Source organism: Corvus brachyrhynchos, unplaced genomic scaffold (genome assembly GCF_000691975.1).
Source record: "Corvus brachyrhynchos isolate BGI_N302 unplaced genomic scaffold, ASM69197v1 scaffold144, whole genome shotgun sequence".
In the NCBI taxonomy this organism is placed as follows: domain Eukaryota; kingdom Metazoa; phylum Chordata; class Aves; order Passeriformes; family Corvidae; genus Corvus; species Corvus brachyrhynchos.
Window position 1 is genome coordinate 211,300 of NW_008237406.1, and position 12,190 is coordinate 223,489.

At 39.5% G+C, this 12,190-nt stretch overlaps 1 protein-coding gene across 1 annotated transcript in view; it reads right to left on the bottom strand.

Moving 5' to 3' along the window:
* Positions 1 to 9,243, bottom strand: part of SSBP2 (single stranded DNA binding protein 2) — a 93,336-nt gene extending 84,093 nt beyond the window's left edge. Inside the window, exons 1-4 of the mRNA XM_017730823.1 lie at positions 9,203 to 9,243; positions 8,272 to 8,344; positions 4,154 to 4,215; positions 2,474 to 2,558 (exon numbers count right to left, since the gene is read on the bottom strand). Of these exons, the coding sequence (XP_017586312.1) occupies positions 2,474 to 2,558; positions 4,154 to 4,215; positions 8,272 to 8,344; positions 9,203 to 9,243 (261 nt within the window). The remainder of the gene's footprint in view (positions 1 to 2,473; positions 2,559 to 4,153; positions 4,216 to 8,271; positions 8,345 to 9,202) is intronic.
* Positions 9,244 to 12,190: the final 2,947 nt, after the last annotated feature.

Here is a 12,190-nt window from a genome sequence, read left to right on the forward strand (position 1 = left end):
TCTTAGGTCAAGTGGAACACATGCCTCATAAAAAATTCTGAATTGCTCGTATGAATTAATAAACAAGCCTTCTGTGCTGTTTTGTACTTACAATAACAGTTTTCAGATATGACAGCACAGCTACAAATGCTCTACTACTTGACCTGCAATGTGGCAGCAGAGTTTTGATTTACCAGCCCCCTCAGCCTTGGCAGGAGCCAGAATCCAGCAGCAGCTTCTGACGGTCCCCACTGATGGTGGGATTTTGACCCCTCCACAGTCAATGGTAAGACACTACATGGATCAGGATTTCACTTAATTCATGTTTATCTTCCTCTGCTGTGAAATCTGTTGGCTATATCCCATAACCACTTTCTTGTTCTTTGACATGAGCTTAAAACGCTCCCTTAAAATACCAGACACAAAAACTATGATGAAGACTGTCCTAAGCAAAATTCATGTGACGACAAGGAGCATTGTGAGTCTTGTGAGGGATTACATGAGTTTATCCCAACTGTGACAAAAACAATGCAAAGCTTTTCCTGCCACCTTAAAATATTGAGAGAATGGGTTTTACAAACACCAGGTGAATTAATTTCTAAAGTAAATCAAATTGTTTCTAAAATAAGCATTCATCCTGTCTTGATGTGAAATAGAATCATACCATGATTTTATTTTTCCTTCTTCAAACACAACTTTATACAGTAACTTAAACGTTCAATCACAGAACTGTAGGACACACAGAACTCACATTTTCTCACTTTCCTTGAATTATGACAATGCACATCACAAATGAAGACAGAACTGAGCAATAAGGCCATGTAATATTCCAAGACCTGTAGAAATTAGAAATGCTAAGGGGTGTTTCTAAATACTTTGATTCACCTACTCAGATTCTTAGTATACCTCTAAATTTAGACTTATTGATCAGTTAAACTCTTCTGAGCTTAAAGGTTTGTGGACTCCTACTAGACTCCAAATACTTTTTCACTGAAAATTTCCTCTTGCTGATCATTTTGTTTTACAATTTTGTTTCACAACAATATTTACATTTTTTTGATTTTTGGCTTTTGTTACACACACTTTATTTTGAGAACACAATGTCCCCCACTGAAGTCAACTGTTGTGCTTTGGATCTCCCCACATTTAAATCTCTAATGTCATTCCTCACAGTCTTACACTATTCTTGTAAAATTGCTACTCCTTCAGTGGGGAATTACACCTTCCTCTAATAACAAGGATTCAAAATACTAAGTAGCTAATACTAATAGCTAAGTGTTCTATTCTTCCAACAACGTTATATTTAAAGCAGATTAGGCCAAAATGACCACAGCTATTACACTTGCAAGAGATACTTCATTTTTAATTTGAGGAATGTGCCTTACTAAGTTGGCTGACCTCAACAACTATGTGGGTACAAAATGTCCTTAAACTTTATTCCTCTCTCGGATAATTATTTCTTTTATTAATTATGTTTAGTGGTCAGCACAGCCTGGACATGACTGTGCAACATTGTCCAAGCTCCTTAACCAGTCACCCTCACAATTTAACCACCACTACAGGGTGTTAAAGAGACATTGGTGAAAGACGCTGAACAGCTCTGACTGTGCTGATGGTACATTTACAGTCTAAGGTGTTGTTTACTGCAAACAAGGCAAGAACACCATTAGCTCACATGTTGTAGGATGCCAAGCCATTACCAGATTTTGACAACAGAAAATGGAAAATGGTCACTTTGCTGAATCATTTCTGTTGTTCTCAATCTGTGTTTGTAAGACACTCAGGGCAGTCTAATTTCAATTTTATCCGTAGAAATATTTTTTGGCAGTAACTAGACACTACTTGTGAGACAGACCTGGAAAAGACTCAAAGAAAGAGGTTTCACAGTTGTACTGTGAGAATTACTCTCACTCAAGACCCTCCCTGTTGTGTTTTGAACTAAAGGCAGCAAAACTGTCATGAAACTTCTGCTCTTTATCCCTCCTGTTCTCTTGGACCAGCTGATGTTGCACTTAACTTATTCTACGATGTCTGGTTGTTTATTAGGATGAAAAATACTTACTTCAGGATACAAAAATATATGACCCACCCCAGTTTCAGCCAGGGGGGTCCTGACAGAAGCCAGGGATCAATTCCATCTACAGAAGAGCCTTTTCTTTAGCACTGACAGAGCACAGATATTTGGACAGGTCACATCCATCTGTCCTGTGCCTTTGTGACCAGCCTCATGTGTCAATGGCATGGGGGACAGAAGGACACTCTTTTTTTCTGCATTAACACATGGGACAGCACGTTGATCTCTGAGCTTCCAGGAGTCACCCATATTGTGCTGGCAGTTAAAGAATTAGGAACTCCTAATTCTAAGGTAACCTCAGAAAACTGAGAGTTACATATGACCAAACCTGTGTTTTTGAGCCACTGCAGTGCAGAATACTTCTCTATGACATTTATACATGCAATTAATGAAGCCATGGTAAAGACACACGAAACTTACATAGTCATGAAAGGCTTTTGCTTCACTTGAGTGTTCACATGTTTCTCGTCTTTCTGGAGCCGCACAGTAGAGATCCCAAAACACACTGCAAGGGAGAAGAGGTTACAGGGATGATGAGAGTGTCACTGTGATGCTCATGCAGATTTTATGATGTACACACACCCCACGTGGATGTTCCTATACAGAAACATCACTTCTCCTCCAAAGGATGGGAACACTCACCCCCCCTAAGCAAGAATTTAGCTTTGTAAATCATCTGTGAGGAACCAAGTCCTGCCATCTGATCTCTGAGGCAAGCAGTGCTCTACTCCTTTAATACCACTGCTGTACAGTCTAATATATAAGAATATAACGTGTATTACTGTGCTTAACCTTATCCCTCTGGCAACTGCTCAAATTACTTCCACAACGCATGGGAAGGAATGAATTTGTAATAATATGGAAAGGAAAGAAACTGGAGAGAAAACTGGGAGTCCTTCCATGGTCAAGGTTCATGGAATCACAGAGTAGTTTGGGTTGGAAGGACTTTAGAGCCCATCCAGTCCCCACCACCTTCCACCATTCCAGGTTACTCCAAGCCCCGTCCAACCTGGCCTTGAACACCTCCAGGGATGGGGTAGCCACAGCCTTTGCAGAAAAATGTCCAGTCCTGTGCTCAAACCAAAGTTCCCTGAGGATCTGGTGCCTGGGCAAGCACAGAAAAATGGATGGGCATGTTCTTAGGTCATAAAGAGTGAAAGGAAGGGTATTATGGTACGTAACCCCATTGGTCCTCCCCCACAAACTCCTTCAACTAGAGTTATACACCAATCAGTTCTACCACAGAGTTTCTGGAATTAAACTGTGTGTATGCTAGAATGACTTAATAATAAAATTGATAATAAAATTTGTTGGAGTTTCATAGTGGTTTTTTACTGGTTTAGACTTAATCCTTTGTAACTTAATCCAGCACCATAATAGCGATTTATGGACAGTTTGAGCACTCTGCTGCAGACAGTCAAAATTAAGGATAATGCAGACATTAAAGGGACACAGTCTTGCCAGGCTTCCATCACACAGCAAAAGCTGTGCAAGAATGGTCAAAGAAGGATACCCCACTTCCCATGCAGCTGTGCAAATCACTTTGGTTCAAATGGGACGGTTTCAAAACTTGTGAATTCTTGTGCTCCTGACAGCTGGGCATATTGTCTGCACTTCTGCATTCCTTCAAACACAGGCTTGTCAGATATATTAAAATAATGAATAAATACCATGGCTACACAGCAGTGCCTACAAGCACTCTTCTCCCCTGGGGAATTCTGCACACACAGCTATGGACTGCAGACTGAGCAAGCTCACATCTACGGAGTCTCTGTATTTACTGAGTTTTCTTTCCAAATGCATTTATGATATGCAGAATGATCCCGTAACTGCAAAATGTGCAGGAAGGTGGTGAAGAAGGAAATCCAGGCCATCTTCTTTCTTATGAATGCCCTATGCACTTTTTTTTTTCCTGTATCCAAGATCTGTATCTTTTCCTGTATCTAATTTTCTTTTATTTCATTCCTTAACAAGAGAATGCCTCTTTATCCTCAACCTCTCATTCTTTTTACACTGTTCACCTGAATTTCTTGCCTCCAGCAGCTGGAAACGGCCAGACATATTCTAAAAAAATCAGAGGAAAAGAAAACCGGTACTTACCACCACCAGGAATGCAAGAATCCTGGGGGCTCCCCCAGTGTGATGTTTTTTTCCCATCTTATCTAAAACAAAATGATAAAAACAGAGGTGTACATTCTCGTGATCATTGTGACTAAAAAGCATTACATAATTCAGATGGAGAAAAGATGAGGAAGAGAAGATTTCATGGTTATGAAACACTTTACGGGCATCAATTTGAATGCCCTATTTACTTACTTTTTTACACTTACTAATATAGCTGATACTTAAAATTAGTTCTTCTTGCACTAGGGAAGCATATTTTAGAATTTTATTCCTTGTTTTCTTTTAATTCTGAACACATTGTGTATTATTTTAAGGTCAAAAATGCATGATTAAAAAAGTGATTATAAAGTACCCTTAAACTCTGAAATCTTTTCCCGTTTGCACAGGACTGATGCTGTAGATTCAGCAGGTGGCACTCTTCCCCCCGCAGCCACGGCCAGCAGCGTTTTATAATCCTCAAGGAGTGCTTCAGTGAGAGGTAATGAGGCAAAAGCAAGGCAGCACCACTGCCATAACTCAGTCTCCCACCACTTGGGGAAGATGTACAGCTACTCTGGCTTGGTTTCCTGTGCTGGCAAGCTCTCCTCAATACCTGTACTGGCTGGGACTTCCTTCCCACCAAGGAAACTTGGTTAGTTTGATGCTGCTTTCAAAGGAAATGCAGTTTAAGAACTCTCAACCCCCGAATTCAAACTTTTGTTGTTGATCAGGGAACCCATCAGACAACACCAATCACAGCAACAGAGTCTGTCTGTCTGCAAAACTCCCCAAAATGTTGTACTTTAACTATACTAACACAACCACCTTTTCAATGCCAGTCATTAGCTTATCCTTAACTTCAAAATTAAATAGTTTGGGCTATAATAAAGCCCACACAACACTGTCCAGAAGAATGTTCCACATTAGAACTTGGTGGATCAAAGGCATTGTGTGTGCTCCAAACTCCTCCAGTTATGACAAACAGTATCATTTCCTGTCCAACTCTGTTAAAAAAGGAGTTGTTAAAAGCACAAACCTTCTCTAGAGACAGAAGTAATGGTAGACAAGGACAGGGTTATCTTAATTAAATGCTTTAGCAGCCTTAATATGAAAGGAATTTAAAGAGATAGATCCATATGCATATATGTAAAAGTACATAAAAGCTTAATATTAAAGGTAGATATAGTGTTCATACTGCCAGGGACCCTCCTAAAGCTGGCATTTTTCAACGAGACTTAAGATTCTCAACTCCAACTTGATTTCCACATACAATTCTTAAGAAATTTAAACACATACAAGTTTTGTCTATAGCAGAAGAATATGTACCACATACACCTAAAAATGTTGTTTGCACTTACATGAAAATCCACACAGAAAATCTCAAAGATGAAGAAACCTAATGCAATTTTGATATATTATATGAACACAACAATTCAAAAATAATTGTGCTGTTTTAAATGGTTTATAAAATATAACCTTGAGCCACTATCACTTTAGTTGGTAAAGCTGGCAGAATGAACCAACATCCCTCACATTTGTTAATACAAAAACCCCATATTTTACAAAATTCCTGCTTAAGTGCTGGCAGAAAAAAGTAATGAGCATTTGAATGCCAAAGCTACTACAAAGGTATTACACACTCTTCAAATACACTTCTCTGAGGCACAGCTACTCCTCCTGTGCCCTGGGAATGTCTTGGAAAGACTTGCATTAATAATCAGGAACACACAGTACCTCTGAAAAGGTTCAAAATAACATAATGAAGAGATGCAATGTACAACTAGAATGAGAACGGGGTTCCTGAAGCAGAAAAATCATTTGCTTAAGAGTAAAAATTTTGTCTGTGTAGAACACCCACATTACGTCTAAGCAGTGTTTTGTTTTCTTCAAAGCAGGGCCTGGTGAAGAAATTACCCAATTCAGGTATTTTGTGAGTCCTGGGACATATTTCATCTTGAGAAACTGATTTGGAGGAGACTGAAGGGAATGTGGAAGTTTGGGGCTCTTTTCAAGGGTTTTTGTTTTGTTTTTTCAGAGTATCCTTACTTGTGCTTCACATGGCAGATGCAGTCTGTCTGATAAATGAGACTTATCAAGAATTATTCATTATAGAAAAAAAAAAAAGCTTCATTGTCAACTGTACAGGTTAAGCTCATAGCCAGGGATGGACTAACTGGGAAATGCCCACTAACCTCGTTCAGCCAGGAATTAGCCCTCCAAGGCTGGAATCTGACTCCCAGGACAGAGAATACATGGGATAAGGATCAGCTCTTCAAGGGAAGTGTACAAAAATCAAACTAGACACAAAGCACAACAGAAACACAGGGATGCTCAGGACAACCATCCCCAAGTTATAGAGTATCACAGTGGATTCATGGATATCCGACTTGTATTTTCCTTTAATTTGGCTCCATTCCTCTGAGCCACAATCCCTGGCAGATTTGTGAGAGAGGGCTCTTAACCTTTAGACACCACTGGCTGCCCTACAGCTCAGATAATCTGTGTGCTCTTCTTTAAAGCTGAGTGTTGGGGCTTGAGAGTTGCTCTGAACCGTTTAACTTTTAATGAAACCCACCCAAACTGAGAGAGCCTCCAGCCCAAAGAACCATTCACAAGAATTATCAGCACATTTACCCCTCTGCACTGCTAATTACAGAGGGAAATAAACTCACAGCTTGTACCTCATACCCACTCTATGCATTGCTAATTGTCCCTGACCCTACTGACCACCTCTTGATGAGTGTAAGTCTTAATTTGGAAGATTTGATATATCCTTATGTTTCATTGTTCACATCTGAGAACTTCTCTGTAACTCAAGACTGAATTAGTTTTAAAAGGTGAGTTTCAAGACACTGTATTTAATGTTTTCTGGAAATCCACACGTCGTATCAGCTATGCTTCTGCCAACTGCTCATTTTGCAAATACATCATATAAATAAAGTGAGCAGAATTTACCTTGTACAATGCGTTATTTACAAATGACAGCTGTTTGGGGAAAGCTAAGATGATACTCTACATTATTTTATCTCTTATCTTTCCATTCCTTTACCACAGAGATATAACAATTGTCAAAAACATGCTTTACTAGAAACATAAACTGATCCTACTACAATTCTACCCTTTTCCCTTAAATCTGCTTTGTCAGTTTTGTGTAAACATCACAAACAACACTCTGGGTTTTCATTTGTTCCTCTTCCATCTCCAAAATGTCATCACCAGCATAATAATTTTATTAGCTTTTGGAGGAGGATCAGCTAAAGCAGGTAATTTTCATAAGACAGTATCTTGCCTATTTTTTCCCAACTTCTGCTCACTATTCCTATTATTACTACTTCTACATTGCTATTATTATTATTATATCATGATCATATCATCATTATATCATTATTATATCATATTTATGATGATAATAATATCATCATTATCATCTTATATATTCTTGTGAAAGACTAAAAACAATAATAAACCCAGAAGAATTCAATATGTTCAGCATACATTTGTATCCCAGGACAAAAGTAAAATGCCAAGGAGACATAATTTATTTCAGCTTTCAAAAGATGCATATGAAGTCTTTGAAAAGACTCTTAAAAAAAATAAGCCACTGTGTAAAGGTAAAAATTCCATTAGCAGTTGAAAGTGTTTTAAAACGCAGGACCTAAGTGGTTGTAGCCATCATTGATTCAACAGATGAAAAGAAGTGAAGTGGTTAAAAGCATGGTGAGAGCACAGACAGATCAGCAGTGCTTCAGAGAAGGAGAACCAAGAGTGTATGACAGTGGGATGTAAAATACATTCAGAAGGGCCCATCATTCACAATTGGAGATATCAATAGTAAGTTAAAAGGTCATCAAAAAAGAGTACCACTGAAGTGTTCTCCAACATGCCCACTTATTAGAGAAAATAGATTAATCTTCCCCAGTGTAGAATGGGGATAACAAACCACAGCAAAAACAGTTACACAAAGTCATGTAAAATGACATGGTAAACTGGCTTCCAGAGGATGAGGAACTACTGATTGAGGTGAACTGATACCCCAGGTTCTCACTGCTGTTATTCTAGACCAAATCATATTTATTTCACTTGCAGGCCCTTGGAAGTCATATAAGAAAACTCACCTCTGATAAAAATGTCTGGGCTGATTTCTGTGCTCCTACATGGAGCAGATACTCATATACGTACAGTGCTAATCTGGAAAACAAACAGAAAGGACAATATTTAGTATTGTGCATTTGTTTGCTCCTTGTCTTCAGAAATAAAGGCTTATCACAAGTTTGAGATGTGCCCCACTGCCTTCCACAATGTACTGAGCATGCCAAATCTATTACCTCTACCAGAATTGTTCAGCTAGCCATGTAGGTCAATCTGACCAGAGGTGTTTAAATAGTCATCAATTAAAACATTATTAAGCCCCCAAATTACTTAATGTCAACATTTTTAATATTTGGCCAAGCGCCCAGTGAGCTAACAAGTGACCCAGTGCTGCTCTGAGTGAGCGTGCTTACTGTAAATACAATGTATTCATACAGCATCACTGATTGTTTTTCCAGGTCAACTTTTTTTAACATGTGGAATGTGTCAAGTTGTTAGCACACTTGAAAAACAGCCCTGTGGTTTTTCCAAAGAACACGGAAACTTCAGGCTGCATCAGGAGAAGCGATGGCAGCCTCACTGCACCGCACAGCTCAACAACCACAGCTCTGCAGCGAAGGGAAAACGGATCCTGAGATTCATCCAGACCTGGGCTCTGATGGCAGCAGAGCTGCAAATGTCTGCCACAGCTCTAGTGACTCCCCAGAGACTCCTGTCTGTCTGTCTGCGAGCCTCCAGTCTTTCCAGAAGGAGGAGGAGGAGGAGGAGGAGGAGGAGAAGGAGAAGGAGATAGATGTCTTTTATATTTGCTACCTGTGCTGTTTCTAAGAAGTAAAATGTATTTGAATGCATCTAGTGATACACATCTATTCTTATTTGAAACATTCTTACTATTCATTTTCAAAAACCTGCAGATAACTCCACAAAGAAGAGGGAGAGGATCTGTCTTCCTGTTACTGTTCGAAACGCCATGCCTTGGTCTGTGTGACCACTGTCATCGTGGCACTGACAGAACACTAATTATGGCAGTGATCTATGAAGTGTGAAATTTTAAAATCTCCTCAGAGAGGCATTGCCCAAAAATGGTTTTCACTAGTTGTTTGTACTTTGTACATGCAATACATATACGTATTAGTTTACTCTCCGTCCAACTTCAAAAGAAAAGATGTACTTTTTTCTCAAATTAAATATATATAATTCAAACATGTGACTAGTTTTAGTTTGAACTCTCTAAGTACTGTGGGGAGAGCGGATCTCCTAAGAGTTGACTTAATTCTTTCCAGTTCAACTACCATCCAAATTTTAAGCAATAAATGTTGTAGACAAAATCTAAAACAGATGTAAAAGACAGAGAAGAAATGCTCTTCTGCCACAGCCAATACATCCTGAATACCCAGTAATGCTTTAAAGCACCTCATTTGTCTTATGAGAGTCCCTTTTTTGTTCTTACCAAAACATGAAGCCTGCAGTCCGGACAAAAGGATTGGTGCGATCGCATCCTTCCTGCCCCGCGAAGGAAAGCGAAGCAGCACGAACGCTGGGTTTACTGCAGGCATTTACACCACCCCCATGGGTCTGTCCTCGACTGAAAGCTTTGGCAGAGAGGGCACTGTGATGCCCACACTGATAGCACAAGAGAGATTTAATGTCCAGAGAGATTTGTGACTCCTGTCAGGACTCCTGGGGTACCCACGAGTGCTCCAGCACAGCTCAACATCCCTGCCTGTCCCCACTGTCTCTGCCCCAAAAACGCAAGATATTTCAACACTGCAACAAAAAGACAACCCTAAAACGTTTGACATAAACACACAGAATGTGCTAATTAAGCATGATGATAACTGTTAACATCTCCAGCTCTGTGCAAGAGCTGTTACCTCTTACCAGCAGTGCAATGAAGTGGTGTTTAATGAGTATGTGGAGGGTAAACGTGGCAGATTTCAGTAAAAGAACAGCCAGGCTTTAGGCTTCCAGGTTGATCCACCTGTGGTAAACCCCAGGCTGGCAAGGGGACTGGCTGCCTCCTGTGCCAGGACAGCTGGGACCACCTCCCACCGGCAGACGTGGGACAGGAGCACAACACAGAATAACCCAATCAGGTCTTACTAGGTCTGTATCGCTGGCCCAGCCCTTGTTATTGTGCTGTCAGGAAGTCTTTACAGAATGTAACAATTCGGAAATAAATGCATTCGCCGCAGAGATCAAAAGAGAGATGCTAATGTTTCACCGTGTCACAGCCAAAGGTTAATGGGAAACTGATGCTCTGGGGAAAGACCAGCAGAGACGCCCAAAAAGTTGCAACACTGTGTAACAAGGAGGAATACTGAATATACAAACTATAACTACAGGCTAGGAACAGAACAGGACAAAAACTAGGCTACAGTTCAAATGTGTAAAATGAACAAATTAATAAACTATTTCAGATGCTGGGACAAGACTAAGAAAGTAATAGCGAGGTGGTCTTTGACACCAAAGACTTGGGTTTGAAGTGACATTTTAAAAAGACAGTTTTTACTCATTAAACTGGTGTGAGAAACTGTGCAGAAGCAGCAAGCAGACATATGTTGAATTTTCACATTTGCATAGTTGTTGACATCCCATGAGTAATGTGAGGAAAAAATATTTCCAATCAATTTATGACAATGCTGCAGTAATTTCTGTTAAAGACATGACACAGGCCAGAGCTCCCCCCTCCCTGCCAAGACAATTAGAGCACACATTCATCTGTACCCTGATGATACATTCACTCCATTAACAAACAAAAAAGGTTACTGTCTGACTCATGTTGCTAACCTGGTGCACTTTGCCTGAAGTTTCTGCTTTAATTGGACAAGGCATTCTTACATCCCACAAGCAGCTACTGAATTCCAAAGAAAGGAACCATTTAAGTGGTTCAAGTCAACCATTTATCAGAATATTACCAGGAAATAAACACTAATCCTCTAACTGTGCCATGGAAATTACATTGCTACATTTTAGAGATGGGGAGATGCAATTAGCTTAATGAGAACTTACAACTCAAGCCTTGCAGCAGCATTTCCATTGACAAAAAACATGGTGAACTCACCCAATTCCAAACCAAAAGACTAAGACTGCACATCAGAGAAGTGTTCCCACCACTTCCTCCGTCACCAAGAGCCATTATGCAGCTAACATCTGACGCTGGATGTAAAAAAATAAAGTATCTATAATGGGAATGTTCCAGATCTGAGCATCACCAAGACATATTTATAGCATTTTTAGATTGTTAAGATGTAATTTTTTGAAAACTCTTCCTGTATGGAGAGTTCAGCATATGGCACACCATCCATTTAGCTTTTGGTGGGTTCAAAACAGTAATTAAAGAACTAGAAAATCAATATCCATACATAATTGTAAGTCTGAGTGAAGCAGCTGAGCAAGAATTAAAAGCAACTCCGTAGAAGAGATCTTAAATGTTACTCCCCATGTTTCAGAAAACCTCACGTATTCTAAAATTACTACTCTGAACTATACAGAGAAGTAGCTTTTTTGTTGTTTTCAGAAGTGTTTATAGACTTCAGTTCAAATCCATATTTCATTTCAAAGCCTAGGAATCTCACTCATCTCACATCCAAATTACAAACCTCATTCTCTAAAACAAGAGCAAGTAGCACTGAATCTTAGCACTAGTGGGGGTTTTCTGAACAACTTTTCTTGAATCCATCAATCCAGTACTTTAAAACCTGCTCCAAAGCTCCTGGTGGTGAGCTGGTTTTACCAAGTTTCAACAAACACTGGTAAACAACCCTTCTGAGGAAGTTTATTTAACATGCCAAACCACGCTTTCTGGCCTATTTGGTCATACTGACAGTTATTTTCCCCCCCCTTCTCTCCCCTCGTTTTTAACATATTTATATGGTAATATAATTTGTCCCTAAGTATTTATTTATAATATATTTTTGACATATAGATATGTGTGTGTGTGTA